Below are 21,091 nucleotides of genomic sequence, written 5' to 3'. Positions count from 1 at the left end.
TTACAGGATGATACACCTTACGCATATAACGTTACGTTTCGATAAAAGTACTGTAGTCCACTTCACTATAATAAATGTATCATCGAAGCACTATCTTGTTCTTAATAGAAACTCTTTGTTTAACACGACCAACCCCACTCACGTGTGTCCATTAAATTCTTAAATACGATTGGGTAAAAATTAAAATGGGCGGGACCAAAAGGCTGAATCTGACAAATCATATAGATGGTACGACTGGATGGAGCCATTCTTGTCAGCCTTTTCATTGGCTACTACCTGGTCGTCGCGTGAAAAATCACATTTGGATTTTTTTGTTTGTTTTCCCCCGTAGAGCATGTTACGTTGATGTCTGATGGGCGCCGCTTGGAAATGTCAATATTAATGCCATTTAACCCTGTTTGTTTAAGCTGCACACCAACATTAGTATTTGTCAGATACCCCTTCAGTTACAACACTTGACAGGTAACACATCTAGCAGCCTCTTTGCAACAAAACAAACCCTTGTATGGATTCTAATTACTCTACTCTAATAAAGGAGCTGCAGAGGAGATGAGTCGCTTTCTAAACGTTCTGCGGAGCTGGCTCGTGATGGTGTCCGTCATTGCGATTGGAAATACCGTGCAAAGCTTCAGAGAACATAGCTTCCTGTCGGAGAAGCTTTACACCGGCGCGCCTGAGTTTGGTGAGCAAATTGGGTTTCTGTTGTTTATGTTATTCACTAACCTAAACAAGTAGCGTGTAAAAAGACGCCACGTATACGTTATACAATCGCCCTTTATTCATTGAAATAAGTATTTAATATCCTCGTTCACGTAATGTAAGTTCACGCTGGAGAGACTATGTCACCCAGCTGGCCTGGGAACGACTCGGGATCCCCCGGGGAGAGCTGGAAGAAGTAGCTAGGGAGAGGGAAGTCTGGGCTTCCCTGCTAAAGCTGTTGCCCCCGCGACCCGGCCCCGGATAAGCGGTAGATGATGGATGGATGGATGGATGGATGGACGTAATGTAAGTTAGTAGTTGGTGGTGAAACATTGTTGCCAAGAGCAGCGATGGGTTTTAGTAGCTGATCAACACTTTTTGGGGGCACTCTTCTTGACAGAACGCTCTAACCCCTTCAATGTTTTGGGGTTTCGCTCGGAGTGACGGTCTAAAATACAAAGTATATTTAAAAAACGCTTAAAGGTACAGTGTGCAGAGTTTAGTGCCATCTAGTGGTGAACTAGTATAATGCAACGACCTATGGTTGAAGCGTATGTATTTTTGAAGCACGCGCACTATGGTGCGTCAGAAAAACCAAATTCCGTAAACCAAATACTGATTTCTTCAGTTTCACACACCCCATCTTTTTTCATACCTCAACCACAGCAGTTCAAGGTGGTGATAATTACGTCAACATTGCTTTGATTTTCCCTTTGAGTCATTTACATGTGAACTCAGCGTGTCACTGTTTATCTTAATAAATAAACTGTTGTAGAGTGTTAATTTCTTTGCAGTTGAACACATGAACACATTAAACCGGGATTTCCCTCTCTCAGTATATTTGTCTATTCTTTTGTTCAGTCAATGGTCTTCAAGCTCGGACATTTGGTATTTGGACCTTACTGTCATCCATCATTCGCTGTGCCTGTGCCATTGATATACAGAACAGAACGTAAGATGTCTTGTTTTTTAAGTCTTGCATTTCAATGCCTTGTTTGAGTGGTCAACTTTACATTCCCACATTGTGTCACTGGCAGGTTATATCATATCACTTTGTGGACGTTTGTCCTGGCACTGGGTCATTTTCTGTCTGAGGCCTTCGTCTACAAAACTGCACCTCTAACCATCGGAGTCATGGCACCTCTTATTGTGGCCAGTGAGTATTGTCCGCTGGGAATATCTTCTGTTGCTCGTTACAGTTTGCAAATGTTGAACCGAGCCTGTAGCATGAAGTAATTGCGACATTTGTTTTTTCAGGTTTCTCAATCATAGCGATGCTGATTGGATTCCAGTGCTTTGCAGAGACCCCAGAGGAAGTGGGAGCACAGCAGAAGAAACGGAACTGAATGTCCTCATGTCCAAGAGTCCACCAGACGTGTTTGGATTGATTGTGATGCGCTGCTTCCCAGATGTTATTTTACAGTATTTCCTACAGAGAACCAACCTTCCCCAGAACTCTACACATCAATTCTCATGCTCTCAACATGTCCTAAGATTGGAAAAAATAATATTTATTCATTTTACAGCGGAATAGAAACTCCACTGAGCTCCCTCATTCATGTTCGCTTTTAGTGTCATACAAAACACAAGACTCCAGTCAAGTTAGATGAGATCCTCAAGAAGAAGAATTTATTTCATGTGTTTTGAATATCAAGGAGTGTGAAATCTTCACATCTTTGTATAATGTCCTAAAATTCCATAAAATATTAATTTAGCACCTCAGAGCAAAAACATTCTGAAACAAAGAGAAACCACAACACAAAAAGCCACATATTAAGTGAAACAAGTTGATCATAAACTATGGACACTTAGCATTTCTCAGTAATGAGTCTACAAGCAAAGCACGTTTTTAATGAATAAAATATTTGCTGTTTCTCTTGTGCAAAATAAACGATTCGATTCGCCTCTTTTTCCATATTGACACAGATGTCAGTCCTTAGTTTATGCCTGCCAGCTCTGGGGGAGGACAAAACTGTCTTTCCAAAGTATACATTAGAAGCACAGCATCGACTGCTATTGTAGTCAGTCGAATTCAGAGGTAATACTGCCGCATGATCTGGAATGACGCGTAAAATCTTCCAGCTGCCGTGACATGAAAACATTACAGTCCCGTTAATGTTCTAAACACAGTCCTTAAATGAAAAGCTTTGGCAAAGCAAAGCTTGAAAACAGTTCCTATGTTGGTGATTGACAGAAGTACTGTCGTAGTAGTCATAGTAGGAGAACACTAGTTTGAAAGCTTTGAGGAAAGAGAACATGAAAAGGTCACACTCCACTTGACATTTAAGCTCCAAACAATGAACAGTAAAAACATATGCGATTCTAACTTAATTTACGTTGTGCATGACTGACTTCTTGTGCTTGTTTTGGGATCCGCATGTGAGTGATGTCCTACCGGGACAAAGTCGCACAGTATTTTTGATTGGGACAGCAACCGATCTTCACCAAAGCTTTCAAAACAGAATGTATTGCGACTAATTCTTCCTGTGTTCCGACTTAAAACTTTCTTCTTTCTGGATTTCCAGGGGTGGAAGGCTTTCCTCTAGAGCAGTGCTCATGTCCTGGTAAAACAGAAATGCACTCCAATCACTATATGCGTACCTTGAAAAAGGATCTGAGTCTTTTACTCCAACAAATCGTGATCATGTAACATTAAAAAAAGGACATCAAATATAACATAACAGTTGGACTCTGTCCAACTTGTCTTATTATACCACTGCAATTTTAAAAATAGCCACTGGAAAGGACAACTCAACCCAAAGCAACCAGAGCTTCAATGCCGTGCTTCCGAGAATAGAATTTTTTTGGCAACATGCTGCTCCCAAAAGTGAAGTACGTGAATAGTGGAATCTCCAAAGTTGAACACAATCCATTTTAAAACAAGTATTCCAACAGGAAATGATGTGCAGTAATTTAAAGAGTAAGTCGAATCAAAGATTTTCTTGACAATATGTTCTGTGCATCTCCACTCATCTAAACCTGGTATTCTGATACATACAGTATTACATATGCGGTTGTGGAATATGAATCAAGCAAGAACATAAACTACATCTCAGGGGTTGCCCATTTTGCCACTTGCTGTTGACTGAAAATGACATCACAGTGCCTCAGGGTTCACATGACCAACCTCAGAAAACAGGTGAGCCGTGATGGTCGGTACCTGCTTGTGTTTAGCACATCTGGCGTTTCCATGTTCTCCCCGTGCTTGTGTTGGTTTTCTCCAATAGCACACTTTAGGTCAGAGTGTCAAACTCAAGGCCCAATGTGGCCCGCCACCTCATTTTATGTGGCCCGCAAAAGCATATCAAACATGTCAACTTCCATGATGCTCGCTAAAATCTGTAACAAAATTTTAAAATCTCATCTGCAATAAATAAGGATATTGTAAGCATTTTCTTGTAACCAAACCCTTCACGACAGTAACTTAAACAACAGTTGAATAAAATGTTATTTTTGACTTCTTTATATAGTTTCAGTCATCACGGCCCTCCAAGGGAAATGGTAATTATAATGTGGCCCACGACAAAAATGAGTTTGAGACCCACGCTTTAGGTTAACGGAAGACTTAAGTTGTCTATAAGTGTGAATGTGAATGGTCGACAGATGAACCGCGATCGTCTGGCTTCTCATCCGAAGTCAGCTGAGTTTGACTCAAGCTCACCCGAGTGCAACAGAAAATGGCTGGATGCCTCGTTAATACAGTATCACATTACTGTACCCCCTTTCTGGGGTGGCATTATAAAACGCAGAGCCAAACGTAAGAGTTCAATAATAAATGAAACCTTTTGATTCCAAACTGGAAGACTTCTGATGTGTTCGACGTTGGAGTTTCCACTGTACCTTTAACCCTTTTGTGCACCCTGTAACCTGATAACATGATCAGCTGTCCACTGTAGTAACCGCTGTCCCTGAAAGGATTCACAAACAGAACAAATATACTGAGGCAGACGCATGAAAATGATTCTGAATTGCTGCTCCATGACAGGAGGATTAGATTAGTTTAGGGAACGTTACACTGTGCAAACACGTTATTGAAAGCAGTTGCTCAACCTTAAATTGAAATGTGGTTGACAACTGGCGAGTTTTTCCATCGACAATAGGATAGCATCAGAGTTGTTGGGGAGTATTTAAGAGAGGGTGTCCCTACCTTGGCGGGTGTTTTGATTTTTAGCTTGTACGTTTATGTCAGAACTGCTGCTGCCAGGGGGCTGCTGCAAGATGTGCCCCCGTAGTCCTGAACCGATGACGCCGAGCCTGCACGCTGGAATAATAGCTTGGGTGTCATGTCTTTGAGAGGCGCCTAAAAGAACTTGACATGCAACCCACTAACAGTGGCACAGATCTGAGCCCAAAAACCCTTGCACACACAGATAAATAGCGTGCTGCCTGTCCACTTGAACAGTACAGTCGTATGAAATTCCCAGCATTTGATTGGTTGCAAGTATTCAATCCAATATTTCACAATCAGAAATTAACAAATAAAGCTCTGGGTGCGCAGGATTGCTGGTCCTTTATATTTTTTGTTATATTTCCATTTAAGAAGCATTAAAAAGAAAGGTAGAGATCACAGTTGTGAAAGTCTGGCCCTCGAGGGCCAATATCGTGAATGTTTTATATGATCATCACATTAGCGAGCACTGCAGGAGCCTGATAACAATCCCGATCATTTGAATCAGGCGTGTTGCAGCAGGGAGAGATGAAAAACACGCAGGATCGTGGCCCTCGAGCACCAGAGGTTGACACCTGTGGTGGAGATTGTTGTGAATGGAACAATGTGAGGTGAAGTTGATTTTAAAAATTGCGTTGTGAACCTCAAAGGTAATTCGGAAGAGAATGTTTTTAAATGCTGTTTGCTGTTTCACTGAAATACTTTAAATGAGGCTTTAAATAGGCTGCAAATAGTCAAATTTATGAGAAGTGAATCATAAATATGTTCATATCATATCATCTCATGAATTCTTAAGTTAATTTGTGGCGTTTGCGGGTTTTTTTCTGATATTACAGTGAAACGCAAACAAAAAAGCTTACTACGTGGAGCAGAGGGGCAGGCTTCATTCCGGGTCATGCTGAGGCCATTGGTACGGGGCAATGCTGAGATCTTACATTTGCTCCCACTCGAAGATATAAAAAGGACATTGTCGCAAGTTTTGAACCAAGTGGCATGTCAAGTAAGCTTTGAGCAAAATGTAGCAGAGTGGTCGGACAAAGCGCTGAGAAAGTTACATGAAAGTCCATGCCTTCATGCTTGCAACAGTGCAATGTAGTGTCAGGTCCGCAGCCCAAATTAACCAGCAGCGCTTTTTTGCAGCACAAAATACAACGGCGGCATCAGACGCAAGGACGTGAGATGCCGTCAACGATATACTCACACTGACTGATTGCCCAGCAGTCTGTAGGTTGGCCTTTTGCCTCCGGAGGTCTGACTTAATGAATCCTGCGATGCAGACAAAAGAATGAGGACATATTTTTCTCTGGTGACACATGGAAGATCCATACATGTTCTTCTCCATACTACTAAAGCAGAAAGAAGAGATGAATGAGTACTTTGATTCCACCACTAGATGGCAACCTTATTCATTTGGAATATGTGATCACGTGGCCTTGTAAAAGGCGATTTAAATTCTCCCTAATTCAGTGTTGGCCAATGTTTCCTTACCAGTCATAATCGCTCCTATTAAAATGAATATAGACAGAAAAATATTTCCTGCCAAAGTGCCCCATCTGTCAATAATCTTTCCCTCCGCGATGGTGAAGATGATTCCAAAGATCTGAAAGCAGATTTGGTGATATGGTGAAATTGTCAAGAGTTAACTTGCTGCACACACGTGAATGAACTTGTGCCAACCTGAGCTGAACAGTTGAGAAGACCAGATGAAGTTCCTTCTGATTCTGGGTAGGTCAGTTCTACTGCAAACTCGAAGCCCAAAGGAAGATATCCAGTCATGAAGAAGCTGCAGAAACACATTCACGTTAAAACTGTCCCCTAAAACCAAGAGATTTGAAGACAATAAAAGTTTTTATCAAAATATAATGACAAATTCAAATTTTAAAAGAAATCTGTAATTGGATCATGTGGATATCATCAGGTGAGTGGAGGAGCTCTGCTCCTACTTTATTGTCGCACTGTTGGGGTTTTTTTTTTGGTAAACTACCAGTACTGTAAATGTCGCTAAACTTTAAATGTTTAGTTTAAAAATCACACCTTATGGTGACAGTTTGTCATCTGTAAAGCATCAGAATATATACAGAATTAAAAATAAGGCTTGCATGTGTTATTGTTGCCGTCCTCACACATTAGCACACATTCAAAGCACTCAAAATGGAAACATGATTCATGCATTCACACATTCACAGTATGGTGGCGGTAAACTATGTTTTGTAGCCACAGCTGGCCTGGGGCACTCTGACGGAAGTGTGGTTGCCGGTGTGTGCCTCCGTGTGATGTACATTTAGACGAGTTCCACATATTCGACATTTGCTTGCCGTGTCATGATTACCAACCCGAAAATTCCAGCTGTGACAAACACCACCCAGAGGTAGCCCAGGTTGAGTGTTGAGGCGTACAAAAGCATCCCAATCAGGGAGAGCACATAAACGGCCAGCGTGGTCTGCCTGATGAGAGGGGAAAGGGAATATTTAGTGTTATGAAAGCCAAGCTGCAAATATAATTCTTTTTTTCTCAAAACCCAGGTTAATCAGATTGGACAAAAATGTAGATCTGAGTCTTGTGAACAGGATTATAATTTTAGGCAAAAGCTGCTCAGGCTCTCAATCCTCCAGCATACTTGCACAAAAAAAAAAACATTTAAAGAAATGGCCGTAGTCTTTTTTTCAAATGCAAGTACTGTATCTAAAGTGTACCGTTTCATGGTAACGCTTGTAAAATCTGACAACGCCTGACTCAAAAAAATAAATAAATCCAGAATTGAGCCGTTATCTAAGCAAGAGCCATCTGCACAAACAGGCTTATTCTGGTCTAGCAGTTTTTTGTACAACCACGCGTAAAATACTGGTTTTATCAACATAACGTCATCCTCTGCCTCTCGTGCATACTTCAAGACAACAGCGGAGTGTCAACAATGGTGATTGGCACCTGGCTGCTTTGACAGCTGAGCATCCGATTGGTATGTTAGGAATCCAAGGCATTTTCAAGATAAAATGATGAAGGAAGATCAAAATGATGGCAACTGGTGTAACAGAATTTAAAGTTTTAGTGCAGGAATAATAATCGTACCGTGGGAACAAACGGGAGGACCACGCTTTGCTCCTCTGTCAGTTTAGATAAGCAGACTCAGACATCAGAACAAAAACTCAGCCTTCAGTTCCACTTTGCACAGGCCTACCATAGCTCAGCTCCTTGCGATGACAAAATTCGAGACATCCACGGAAGGAGACTGCAGGAAAATGAACTAACTACTACCACTGTTCAACTACGACATTTACATTAATTGAACTGTTTTCTCATCCCAATTTACAGAAACTGTAAAGGAAGAGAGGGCTTTTCCAATTGACTTATGTCACGTCTTAACAACATCTCTACGGGTGGCACCAAGCAGAGAGGCACAACTGCTAATGTGAATTGCAATTGATTAAAAAAAGTTTAACCATAACAAATGTAGAAATAGACTGAATTGTGTTTTGCAAAGTCGGAAAGCCAACAACTTGACGAGTACATAATTCATGTGCAACTTGGTAATACAACTGAATGCATACTTGCAACAGTAAAGATTTCAGAGAACCTACTTGTAAGTTTTAGTCTTGTCCAGCCAAATTCCACAGATGAGCGATCCCACCATGCCTGCAATGACAATGGTCAGCCCAATCCGACCTGCATTCACTTCTTCACCCTATGAAGCAAATTGTTTTTTTAGACATTCGTTACATTTTGCCATCTGCATTAAAACTTGGCTAAAGGGCTCTCATGTGCGATAAGAGTAGTCTCAACTACCATTCTATCAAGGTCATCCGCTAGCACTTTTATAGGTATCAAGAGTCAAAAGCAGAGCATCATGTGACACAACATGGGCAAAACAAAAGCACAGAACAGTAACTGAAAGTTTTATTGCCATGAAACCAAGCTTATACTGTATGACGGCAGTAGCAAGAGACTTACCGGATAGTGTTCAATGATCATTCGGTTCAGAAGCGTGGACACAGCATAAAAGCAGCCAACATTTAGTCCTGCGAATAAAGACAAAAATATTTTTTGTTTGTACTGACACGTCGTTCACACTGGATGATATGCTCATTCCCAAAAGTAGACGTTTATTACAATACACCAACTGATATAGATTTGGACTGTCTTGGACTTTTGTTTGTGGAACATGGCGCAGATTCAAAGAAAGTGGAATTGCATGTTTTGCTTGTTGGCATCAAACAATAGCGCCGATAACCCAGATCTACTCTTGAGTTGCAGATGTGAGTGAAATCTACGACACATGGAAGTTCCATTAAAAACTGGACCAATAATTGTCCTTTAAGCACATCTAACATGTGGAGGACAGGGACCCACCATAACTGACCACAAGCAGCATGAAGGGCTTATTGCGCAGCAGTCTCCAAATTGAGGCCAGATAGGAATAGCTCTCTGGAGGGATGCACCGGGCCTGGGCCTGGGCCTGTGTGGGAGGGAGCTCTGGTTTCTCTTGGAACACTAGAAACACAGGGGCGATGTTTTAATATTGACGTTTACAGATTTGACAGAGATAGCCAATCAAAATTAATGACATTAATGGGATGCTGACTGCATATCTACTGGATAACTTTCATCTCAAACCGCTTCAAACAACAAAGCGTGTGACGGAAAAGTGGTTAGGACTGCACGACTGTCCGTGTTTTATGTTATGTGTTGTGTTTATTATTTTACTTTTTGTTAACTGTTTTGTAAAGCGCTTTGTTACAGCTGCCGCTGTTGTGAAAGCGCTATATAAATCAGCATGTATTGTATTGTATTGTATAACTGAGGTACAAAAACAGAAGTTACATACTAATGACAAGCAAATGCCTTACGGTGCAAAAAAATACCCGAACATTTCTCCACAAGAGCAAGATATTGAACCAAGACCAAATACAGTATTAACTTCTCCCATAGAGTGAAGAGTGGTTTGTATGATGTTGATGACATCCAGGGTTATCAGTCAAGAACAACAACAAAAAAAGCCAATTAAATCGCTTATCATCACTAATCACACAATATTATCTTTGTGTAAAGGATTTAGCTAAAGTGCCATGGTCTTCTTTGTTTTTACAATTGCTATTGCTTATGTAAACCCTTTTGGCCTTCTCACAGCTCAGTACAAACAGCTGAAAGTTTAAGTGGACTGCTATTTTCCAAACTTGCACACAGTATCTCAAAACACTTTGAAAACAACCATTGTGGCATACACAAAGTGGAGTAAAAAAATCAGACATTCAAAAACAATAAATTATAACATAAAAACACAATGTGGGGTCTCGTGCTGAGTCAAAAGCCATGGAATAAAAATTTGTTTTAAGACGAGTTTTAAAAGTGGATACAGAGATGGCTTGCCTAATGTTAAGTGGGAGATCATTCCAAAGAGAGGGCACGGCAACAGAAAAAGATAGATCCCCGCTGACGCTCTGCTTAGTCCTCGGTACCTCCAGAGAGGTACAGTAAGGTGCGGTGAGACCTTTGGGAGATTAAAATACAAATAAACAAATCTTAAAATGAACACTAAAATGAAGAGGGAGTCAGTGAAGGGAGGCCAGAATTGGAGTTATGTACTCCCTCATACAAGCTTCAGTTAATAGACAGCCAGCAGCATTTTGGACCAACTGGAGACACTTAAGGGAGGACTGGCTGACTACAAAATTTAGAGCATTACAGTTGTCTGAACAAGATGTAACAAAGGCATTCATTATTAATTATCCTGTCAAAAAAAGGAGAGGATTTAATTGCCTAAGATTTTTAAACAAGCTGTATTTAACAACAGCAACAATTTGCTGGTCCAATTTAAAATTACCGACCAATTTAAAACCCATGTTTGAGACTATTGGTTTTGAATAAGGCGCCAACGGTCCCAAATCAACAGAGTGGGATGTATAAGGGCCACTGGAACCTAACTTGTGTTTTCTTTTAATTGAAATTCAAGGCGTTCAGTGCCATCCAGGCCTTGGTTTTATCCAGGCAGGACAAAAGTGGTCTTAAGAAAAAAGGATCCTTTTTGGTCCGCAGGACAGATCTGAATTTCATCCAGACAGCAGTGAAAGGAAATACCATGCTCTGTTAAGATGGAACCCAGTGGCAACTGATACAATGAGAACAGCATGGCCCTAAAATGGAACCCTGTGGAACACCATGACAGTTGGGCAGAGGTGGACTCAGGGCAACCAGAGTTCTGTCTTTCAAATAGCATGCCAACCGAATGTTGTGGTGCAATGTAACGAGCACTGAAGTCGGGCACAACAAAACGAGACGCATCATATCCTACGTCATTTGACAGGAGGATGTCATGAAAAAAATATTGTAACAAAGCTGACTCTGTGCTGACTGGGAAACCTCTGTCGTTATGTTCATCCAAATAAGATTTTCAACTGAGTATGAACCACATTTTCCAGAATTTATGAAAAAAAAAGGTGCCTTGGGAGTGGGCCAAAAATTAAACAGCCCACCATGGTTTGTTAAGCAGAGGTTTCACCACAGCATATTTAAAATGTTGGGGACTACAGTAGAATACAGACTGGGATTGAGAATGGCTAAAATTGATTGACCAAAATCCAGGAGCGCCTCCTTAAAGAAATTAGTAAGAACAGGATCACAAGGGGAGCCGGATGACTTGATCTGGTGAACACCACAAATATCACTGCAAATAAAAGTCAGGTGATATTTAATTAAGATTAACCAATGTGATCTTTAAAACTGGCCTATCCTGCTTAGCCATGTGATCGACCACAGTACCTCACGAATTAGTTTTAAACTAAACTAAACAAGGTCAGTGGTGAGGCTTTGCAGTGAGTCCCTGACTGTCATGGACTTCCAAGATCTTCACTGAGTTTGAGTGGGAAGTTCAAGTTCATACAACAGTTACATAATTGGAGACCCTGCTTGTGTTTAACATTGTGTCAGAACACATCCATCAAATACACGATTCAATTACTGCAGCATTTGGCAGTGGGCAGTATTGCCTGAGGAGCACTGCGGATTAAACCCAACAGTATTATTGTACAAAAGGGTTAAGGAGAATACTTTGTTGTAATTCCCAACATGACCATTGAAATTGACAATAATTACTGAGCAAAAATCCTGGAAATGTCTTGCCCAATTGCTGAGCCTTGACTGAGTCTTGTATTGAGGACTTACCAATGATCACAAGGATGAAAATGATGGTGGCCACACCGGCGCTGATGTAGAACATGATCTTAATGTGGTGTGCCAGCTCTTCCACATCATCTACGTTAGGCACGAGGATGGGGGGGATCAGAAACCCAATAGCAATGCCCATCTGCAGGTGAGAAGCGACACATTTTTTAAAAAAAACTAAAGAGAAGGAAAATCTCCACGAAGGTTTGCGCGTTTCTCACCTCTTGAATAATATTCTATAATCTCACAATTTATTTTATCAGTGCATCTAAACACAATGTGTGAAGAAAAGTATCTTTATTGAACCGTTTCAGTCCTAAACCATGGTTTGAAAAATGGAAAACCTTATTATGAGAGACAAATACAAAAAAACATGTGAGTGGATTTATTGCAGCACTGCAGAATGTTTTGCTTCTAAATTGCCAAACATAATTAATTAATTCTCAACTAAATTCCACTTGGCCAAAGTTTCTTTTGGCGCATACCCTATTCATGTTCAAAGCATGGATATGGATATTTCCAATCCACTTTTTTCTTGCATAGGTTTTTCTCTCAAAACATTTCTGATGGATGTATGGATTCCTTTTTTTTTGTGGGGTCATTTCATACTGCATATAGGACGGAACCAAACACATAATGTCACAGCTTGTAGGTGGATGTCGATGACAATGCATCCTTTCATCCATCGCAGCAGGCTGTGAGACGAAGTCAAAAAACAAAAATATGCATGACAATAACCGGTACACATTGTTTGGTCTACACAGTTAAGGGGGGCCATTGCTTCAAACACCATTTGGCTTTGGCATCTTTTGAGGATTTCCATTTATTTGAACAACATGTCTAAACATACATGGTCAGAAACAGGAGTACAGTAGTGGTCAATATCCATGAAAGTAGGACCAACGTCATTGTGAAGTGTCTTTGACTAATAGTATTGAAGATTAATTATAAATTATTTTTAAAATATATGTTAAAAATAGTCCCATCATGTCTGACGGTACCAAAACGTACAACAAATGATTTATCGACAACTCTTTGATTATCAAAACCAATCTGCAACTATTTTGATAATTGATTAATCATTTACAGATCTTGTTTAACTTAAAATTGTCTAAATGTTCGTAATTTCAGCCGTTAAACTGAAACAGTCTCAATTTTGTATTGGCTGGCATGAAAATGGACTGATCTTTACGTTTAACTTTTGGAAAAAAATAATTCTGCTTTTACTTTGGAAAAAATGATTAACCTTTCTGCCCGTCTTCTGAAATGCTACGGATGAAACCAGTAACTGATATGATTCAGTGACTAGTTGTCTTACAAATTATTTCCACACCGCCCCCTCTTCAACTCCTTCCACTCTCCACCATTGTTGTTGAAGCCCAACGGTAAATCAGGCAAACCTGAACACACCTGGTTTCCCACAACGGCAATGGAACAGGCCGTGGACACCTCCTGTTGTCCAAACCACAGAGAAGCAAGTTTGGATGGGACGCCGAGGATGTAAAGATTTGCCACTGAGCACACAAACTGGCCGAGGAAGGTCACAGCAAATGAGTCGGGGTGAGCCGTGCTCGTTTTGATCCAAGCGCCTATGCAATTGAAGGCTGAGCCCACCAAGAGAATTTCCCTGAGGCCTCTGTTGTCCAGCAGCCACAGTACGGGCGCGATGAGAAGGACGTAGGTAAAGCTATAAATTATAGAGAGCCAGTTGATGGCCAGCTCGTCAACACCATAAAAGTTCTTGAAGATGTTGCTGATGATGCCATATTGCATCCACATCATGCCATTGCTCATGGAATAGTTCCAAAAGATGAAGAGCATGACCCAACGCCGCTTGTACAGTTTAGTCTCCATGAGTGGGAAGAGTTGCGCAATTTCCTGGATGGATGAGTCCGATATGAGGGAAGATCCATCATGGCTGTCCACCCAGTCATGATGGTATTCCTCCTGACTGCTCATGTTGCGCCCCTCCTCTTTTCAGGCCTCCGCATTCAGCTGGAGAGAAAAGCAAACAGTTCTCCTTGTGTGTGTAAACACAGCGACCGGTTACCTGACGGTGGACTCTCAATCAGCAGGTACAGCACTTTTTTCCTGCAGATGGAAAAAGTTGGCCACCAAATTAACTTGACTGCTTGTTTCCTTTGTTAACTTTAAACGGCTAATTCTTTGTGGGTTGAATATCTTCTCACTCAAAGTCCGCTGAGACAGGCTCCGCCTCACCCACGACCCTAGGTTGAGTCTTCAACGAGTATCGCTGAAAAGCGGTCTACCTGGCTACAGTGTCAAAGTTCGCATGAGTCCACCTCTTTGGTCATGGAATTGTTTTATTTTTTTTGTGACTGTTATTGGACACCTCTGACTCCTCCTTTTCAGTTGCATCACTCACACACTGTTGGACTTGACTGGGAGTTCAGTTGAATGTGTTGCTAAAACATGTATAGCACATGACACTTGCAGATAGAGGATGAGCCATACTGCAAGTTCATCAGAATATGGACAGTTAAAAGTGAAGGGAAAGATCAAAGTCTAAACTACCTTGTTTCTTGTTCAAGTTTATTGGAGATTCATTAAGGTCATAATTAGTGCAGATCGATTAATCCGCCGGACAATTTAATCGATAATAGCTATTTTTAAATCAGATGGGTTTTATTGTTGGAGATTTTTGTGGTGTTTTTTACACATTAACATATTACAATGCAAGATAAAAATCATGCCTTTCAAATGTCATCACCCCCACTAAACACAGACACACACACGGAGACACACACACACACACACACACACACACAAACTCACTCTGTTTGTAAAGTTTGACAAATACTTTGAGGACAATATTGTAAAACAGTTAAATGTTCTGCCTGTAATTTATATCCGTATTGTTGCGAGTGATAAGGAGCCCAAAAATAAGTGATGTTATTAATTATATATGTTTGAAATTAATTGGACGGTTAGTCGCTTATCGGAAATCAATTCTGCCAAACAGGAGGATTGGCTACTAACTCCTAAGAAACAAGGGAGGAAGTGCACATCAAGATTATTCACCTCATTTTGCAAAAATGACATACAAATTGTAATCCCTACCCGTAAAGAAAACAAAAAAGTACTGAATACTGTCAGCATTGAGTACACATCATTATAAAACAAATTTATCATGTTGATCTGCAGGTTCAACACTTTGCCTCTAAAGAATGATCAAACAATGTTTTCTGTATTAAAATTCAGTTTAACCCTAAACGGAGAGTTGCTTTGAATGTTTATTGGCCTGCAGTAGCGAGTTTGAAGTCGTGGTGATTTAATATTATAAACCTAACGATTCCCTGGTCATCCCCCAATGCAAGAGGGTGTGGCCAGACACACTATAAACGCAAGAAGTAATGGATATATCTCAAATAGGGTCTGACATACCACATTTCCTCAAATGGCAAACTTACTAAAATCTGTGGTGTCAAGTATTTGCGCTCATTACTGAAGTAGAAGTATAGACATTAGGACTTAATAAGACTTCACCTGCCTCACCTGTGTGCGGGCAGCGTGGGATCGCTCCCACTGAGTGATGGTGTGGATGTGGGTGTGAAAGGTTGTTCGTCTTGATATGTGCCCAACATCTGACTGGCGACTAGTTCAGGGTGTAGTCTGCCTTCCGCCTGAAGTCAGCTGGGAGAGGTCCCTGCAACTCCCAGCGACCATGCATCAACAGTGTTGAAAATGGATGGATGGAGGACTTCAGTAGAAGTTGACGTATAAGGTCAAGCGTTTTACTTAAGTAAGTGTATAAAACTACCGGTAACAGTTTCAGAACTACTTCAAGTACAAAATTAAAAATAATGAAAGGGAGAAAAATACATTGAAACGATAGACAAGTCCAAAATGTCTTTGGAATATGTCCTACATGCCCTCGTTTTCCAAACAGTTTTCTGACTAATGTCGCATTCCCAACGCTGTAATTGGAACCTGAATGCATCGTGTTACTTACAGAGCGAGCTTGTAGCACAGGGGTGTCAAACCTATTCTTGTCCCAGGCCACTTTGGAGTTACGTCGTCCTTCGGAGGGTCGTTATGACAGTGAATCCAAATGTTTAATATTTATTTTTTGCAAAATGTCAATGCTATTTAATACACATCACATTTGACAATTTCGATACAGATTTTAGCAAGGATCATTAAAGTTAACAGACATGATTTGTTTTTTCAGGCCACATAAAATGATTTGGTGGACTGAATCTGGCCCCGGGCCTTGAGTTTGACACCGTGGTGTAGCATGCGATTCTGCTGTCCCTAAGTGGGCAAATTAGAGGCCAATGCACAGGGCAGGAACAGCAGTATTTCCATTCATCAGTATTTCTTTACGTTTTTATTTTCTGCTTTTTATTGCTATTATTTTAGTAAATTCTTACTTTACCTTGCCATTAATTTTTTTGTTGTTCTTTCAAGTTATATTTAAAGTTGAGTTTTCAACGATTTCAGAAATGTTACTTCCCTCAAAACTCAACGATACAAAAATCAGACTTTTTTGCTATCCAAACAAATGTTTCTACATAGTATGGCACAAAATACAATACCCATGGTCCCCGGTTAGGCCAGTAAGTCCCAAGACTTGTGAAAATAAAGATGGAACAATGACATAAGATAGAACAAATATGCTTAAGCGATAAACGATCCCTCTTATGTCTTTTTTTTTCTTTCTTTACTTATTCACGGTTCGAATGTGTGCAAAGTTGCAAAGCATCAAAGGTGTGGATGTAGCAGAATGAAAATGCAAAAGAGGCTTTCACATGATATTTATAAGGTTGTGATGGTAGTTTGGGGGTAAATTATTGTGAGTATTTTTATTTCCATAATCGTCCGGTCCTACTCCATGTCGGACACTGCTGTCATATTAATTCATTATTCTTTTGCTTTTATTTTAGCATAAACATAACTTACATGACCAAACCATTTATGCAGTACAGTGCTTTCCAGAAAATGATTTTTTTAAAGGAAATAAAAGCCATTTATGTCGATAAAGCCTATTATCTGAGGAATTACAATATCCATCGCTCTATTTTCTCTAACACCTCATTAGGGTCACAGGTGGGGTGAGTGGAGCCAGTCCCAGTTTACTTTGATAGATGCTGGGTACACTTTGGATTAGTCGCCAATCAATTGCAAGGTACCTTGCGGACAAAAAAAAATGCACACTGATGGAAAACGTAGTAATTAATGTATGATTTTGGAATGTTGGTACAAGGGGAGAACCCATACCAAGACCTCGGAATTTTGTGGCATAAGTGCTGAGTATTTATCCGCCTGTTGTGTGCTTTTCACTTTGTTTTTTTTTTTATTTGACTGTATCGTAGGTATGGCCTATAAGTGTTTTCCATTCACTGTAGTGGGTTAGAGACTGCTGGGCGTGACGGACAAATTCGAGTTACGTCGCCATCGTAGGAACCGAATTCCGTCGTAAACCGAAGGTGGCCTGTAAAAAGCAGGACATGGTTTCTTGGTCTCATCGGTACGTTGCGTCAATGTGCGTATTGAACAAATAATGATTTGTCGTTATTTGGCGCTCATCAAATGAGCATTTTTTATGGCACGCAGGTTCACACACAATATTCTCTACTGTGCTACATGCAATGTTGGAGTCACAAAGTGTGCTTGATTTTAAGGAAATATATTTTACGGGAGTTTTTTTTAATGACGACCACTCTGTCAGTCCGATGGGGGAGCATCAGTTTCTTGTGACCATGTTGATACTTAAACTACTACTGCATTCATAGTCACGCCACCAAGTTAGCGAAGTAGCGTCATAACGTTTGACGGATCATAGCTTCTTCGCCGGCCAGACAAGGCTTACTTTTTTGAGGATTCGCTAAATGCTGCTCATTAACCTTGAGCCGGCTTCTTTTGCGCTTTCAAGCTTGCCGTTTCAACTGTCTTATATTGTACCTCCAAGCTTTCTACAAATGGCGAAAAATGTAGAAGATAGACGCGCTCTATAAACACCTTAGCCAGGGTAAAGTGTAAAGGGTTGCACTTAAAACAAATGTTCAACTCAAATCGATGAAAGTTACCCTACCTTGAGCGTCAGTATTCTTTCTTTTACCCTTATAGTATACGGTACAACTACGCAAAGTAGGCACAAGATGTCGACCTTGTGCAAACATGAACACGTCATTAACCATTTCACCGCCAAACCCAAAACTTTTTTTAACTACAGTTTAGTGTTTATAATATTACTTATATCTCCTTGTTGGTAGAGTTAATGACATACTGTTATGAAGATATCCCCCGGAACAGATTCAGAAGACAAAAGAGAATTACTACATTCATACTTTAAAACAAGGAAACAAAAATGTAGTATTAAGATGGTACTTCGTTGAGCGTTTTGTACATTTTTCACTTGTCATACAGCGACAAAGAGAAACAATTTAAAACTTAACACATCAGTGCTAGATGCATTAATCTAGTGGGATACAATAAAAAAGGTCTAGTATCTCAAATTTTCTTCTAAATTAATTATACAATACATGGTTTTATAATATATTTGCAGAAAGATTTTTAAACTGTTTGATAGATATATAGATATACACAAACCCAATTCCACTGAAGTCGAGGTGCTCTTTTAATAATGAAAATAAACTGAATCCAATGATTTTTAAATCCTATTCTGCCTATATTTAACCGAGTATAGAGCAGATACAATATATAAAATGCTCAAACAAATATACGTTATTGTTTTTAGCAAATAATCATTAATATATATATTATAATATATATTAATATATATGTTATGGCCACAACACATTCCAAAATATCTGGGACAGGTGGGAAAAAAGACATCCTACAGGTGAACATGCTAACTGGAAACAGGTAACGAACCCTTACACCATGATTGGCTATAAAAGGAGCTTGCCTGAATTGCTCAGTCATTCACACGCAAAGATTGTCTAAGGCGGGGGTGCCCAAACTTTTCGGATCGAAGATCTACTTTTCGATCAACTAACCTCCCGGCATCTACCCTTACCGGCATGCGACACACGCACGCGCACGGCATGATGAGAAACAGCCTGAAACTGAGGCATGTGACGCACTGTTGCAGCAGGTTAACTATCGTAGCTCACAAGTACCGTTTTAAAGTGCTTCCCTGGACCCTCCAAGATTCCAATTCTTTGCCCGTGCCCTCGGTGAATTGTACACGAAGCAAAATCTGAATGAGAATAATGACGATAAAAGATAGAGCGCAACAGCTCCGATCACAAGCTGCAATTTCAGACAGCTGAGCGCTAACAACTTCCGGCGACGTAATCACAAGCCGTCGTAAATACAGATTTACCCGCTTTATTTTATTTTTTAAATATTTTTGGGGTGAAAATGAGACTGATAAGATGATTAGGGTGCAGCGTACATGAACAAAAAAAATATGTTTCTAACATGTACAAAGACACACAAATGGTTGTTTGTTTTTTTTTTCACCTCGACACTCTTCGGATCTACTTGGGACCTGTCTTAGATCTACCGGTAGATCAGGATTGACGTAATGGGCACCCCTGGTCTAAGGCATAGGTGGCAAACTCAGGTCCTTGAGGGCCGCTGTCCTGCATGTTTTCCAAGTCTCCCTGTTGCAACACACCTGATTCAAATGTTCAGATAATCAGCAAGCTCTGCGCAAGCCTGATATTGAACCTGTTCATTTGAATCAGGTGTGTTGCAACAGCGAGACTTGGAAAACATGCAGGACCGCGGCCCTCCAGGATCTGAGTTTGACACCTATGGTCTAATCAATGTTTGCCTGTTTGTGAACAACCGTATGCGGAAATAGCAGACAGTTTAAGCATGGATTCGGGGGATGGTCTTGAACCAGATTCCCCACAATGGCAGGCAACCATCTTAATTGCTTGACTTTACTGCCCCGATATGAAAATTGTATGACCTCCATGGAAGCACTCTGGTGGCATCATTACACGCCAGCAAATTTTAATCAGAGATGACTTCATGTACGGGCACTTGGACAGCTACGCAAGTGTTTTTCAACACAAACAATTCAGTGTACTTAACTTCGTTGTTAAAACTTCTAGGACTGCTGCAGCCAAAAAATAATACAGTACGGTATTTTAAAACGTGCATTATTCAGACAATGCAATAAAATAAAGTGTTTTTGTGAGAGATCACAAAGAACCACGCATGTGACTTACTGGAGGCTCAAACCAGAACTCACCTGATTCCCAAAGACTCCAATGGAGCAGGCGGTGGAGACCTCATCCGCGCCGAACCACACCGAAGCCAAGCGCGAAGGTATCCCGAGGATGAACACTTGAGCCAGGGAGCTCGCAAACTGGCCCAGCATAGTGACCCAGAAGAGGCTGGGCTGGACGCTGGCCACTTTGGTCCACGTTCCCAAGCAGTTGAGCGCGTTGGCTAGCAGCGCAGTGACGCGCAAACCCTTCTGGTCCAGCAACCAGGTGGCGGGGAAGATGAAGGGGACGTATGTGATCATGTAGACCATGGACAGCCAGTTAACGGTGAACGCATCCACCTGGTAGAACTTGACGATGATGTTGCTGATGATGCCGTACTGGATCCACTGGTACGCGTTGCTCAGCGAGTACGAGCTGAACAGGAAAACTATCGCCCAGCGCTTCACGTACAGGCGAGTCGTGGGAGCAGGACCACTCTCGCCGTTCGGGATGCTGCAGGCTGCACGCTCATTTGAACATTTCGATTCCACGGGGGGACCAACCTCCGCCAGATTTATGTTACTATCCCCCATATTGATACTCTATTACAAAAAAACGGTGAAAAGTAAAATCAATTGGAATCCAACCTGTGCCCACCAACTTTCCAGAGAGCTTGTGAGCTGACTGAGAAATTCAGGCAAGCAGAGACGTCAGAGTCATCTGCTGCCGATATAAGAAACTAGAATGAGCCCAAACTATTAACTGCAGGAGAGTTTAAGATCACACGCATCCCAACAGGCATCCCCTCGTGCTTGAGAAACACATGGTTGTTGCTCCACCTGGTGGTCAACTTAGTGCAATGCAGAAAAACAACCCCTTTGACAAAACGCCTACAATTGGCATTAGAAGCGAAAGCATG

General features: G+C 40.9%; 2 protein-coding genes across 7 annotated transcripts; one reads left to right on the top strand and one right to left on the bottom strand.

Moving 5' to 3' along the window:
• The first annotated feature begins 239 nt into the window (after window positions 1-239).
• erg28 (ergosterol biosynthesis 28 homolog) lies at window positions 240-2,590 on the top strand. The gene is made up of 5 exons (XM_052086390.1): window positions 240-462; window positions 536-682; window positions 1,561-1,651; window positions 1,737-1,855; window positions 1,957-2,590. The coding sequence occupies exons 2-5, from the start codon at window positions 550-552 to the stop codon at window positions 2,043-2,045; spliced, it is 432 nt and encodes a 143-aa protein (XP_051942350.1). The 5' UTR covers window positions 240-462; window positions 536-549; the 3' UTR covers window positions 2,046-2,590.
• On the bottom strand, window positions 2,302-20,892 carry flvcr2a (FLVCR heme transporter 2a). Of its 6 annotated transcripts, XM_052086370.1 has the most exons (11): window positions 20,214-20,892; window positions 12,020-12,161; window positions 9,212-9,352; window positions 8,813-8,880; window positions 8,443-8,546; window positions 7,201-7,311; window positions 6,545-6,650; window positions 6,356-6,467; window positions 6,069-6,133; window positions 4,847-4,960; window positions 2,302-3,260 (listed from the first exon to the last, which is right to left on the bottom strand). In XM_052086370.1, the coding sequence occupies exons 1-10, from the start codon at window positions 20,763-20,765 to the stop codon at window positions 4,880-4,882; spliced, it is 1,482 nt and encodes a 493-aa protein (XP_051942330.1). In that variant the 5' UTR covers window positions 20,766-20,892; the 3' UTR covers window positions 2,302-3,260; window positions 4,847-4,879. The 6 variants fall into 6 exon arrangements, with proteins under 6 accessions (XP_051942330.1, XP_051942329.1, XP_051942327.1 ...); XM_052086369.1 differs by lacking the exon at window positions 4,847-4,960; XM_052086367.1 differs by adding an exon at window positions 13,430-14,014 and having other exon boundaries at window positions 2,302-6,133; window positions 20,214-20,357.
• Between the last annotated feature and the right edge of the window lie 199 nt (window positions 20,893-21,091).

Source organism: Hippocampus zosterae, chromosome 14 (genome assembly GCF_025434085.1).
Source record: "Hippocampus zosterae strain Florida chromosome 14, ASM2543408v3, whole genome shotgun sequence".
Classification (NCBI taxonomy): Eukaryota; Metazoa; Chordata; class Actinopteri; order Syngnathiformes; family Syngnathidae; genus Hippocampus; species Hippocampus zosterae.
This window is presented reverse-complemented; position numbering and strand designations above follow the sequence as displayed.

Bases quoted from the DNA above. Each gene is read 5' to 3' on its own strand.
- erg28 (XM_052086390.1), top strand. From the start codon at position 550: ATGAGTCGCTTTCTAAACGTTCTGCGGAGCTGGCTCGTGATGGTGTCC. The intron at 683-1,560 runs GTGAGCAAATTG...TCTTTTGTTCAG, and splicing joins CACCGGCGCGCCTGAGTTTG to TCAATGGTCTTCAAGCTCGG. The intron at 1,856-1,956 runs GTGAGTATTGTC...TTGTTTTTTCAG, and splicing joins GGCACCTCTTATTGTGGCCA to GTTTCTCAATCATAGCGATG.
- flvcr2a (XM_052086366.1), bottom strand. From the start codon at position 20,765: ATGGGGGATAGTAACATAAATCTGGCGGAGGTTGGTCCCCCCGTGGAA. The intron at 6,651-7,200 runs GTTGGTAATCAT...GTGTTTCTGCAG, and splicing joins GTCACAGCTGGAATTTTCGG to CTTCTTCATGACTGGATATC. The intron at 6,468-6,544 runs GTTGGCACAAGT...ATCTGCTTTCAG, and splicing joins TTCTCAACTGTTCAGCTCAG to ATCTTTGGAATCATCTTCAC.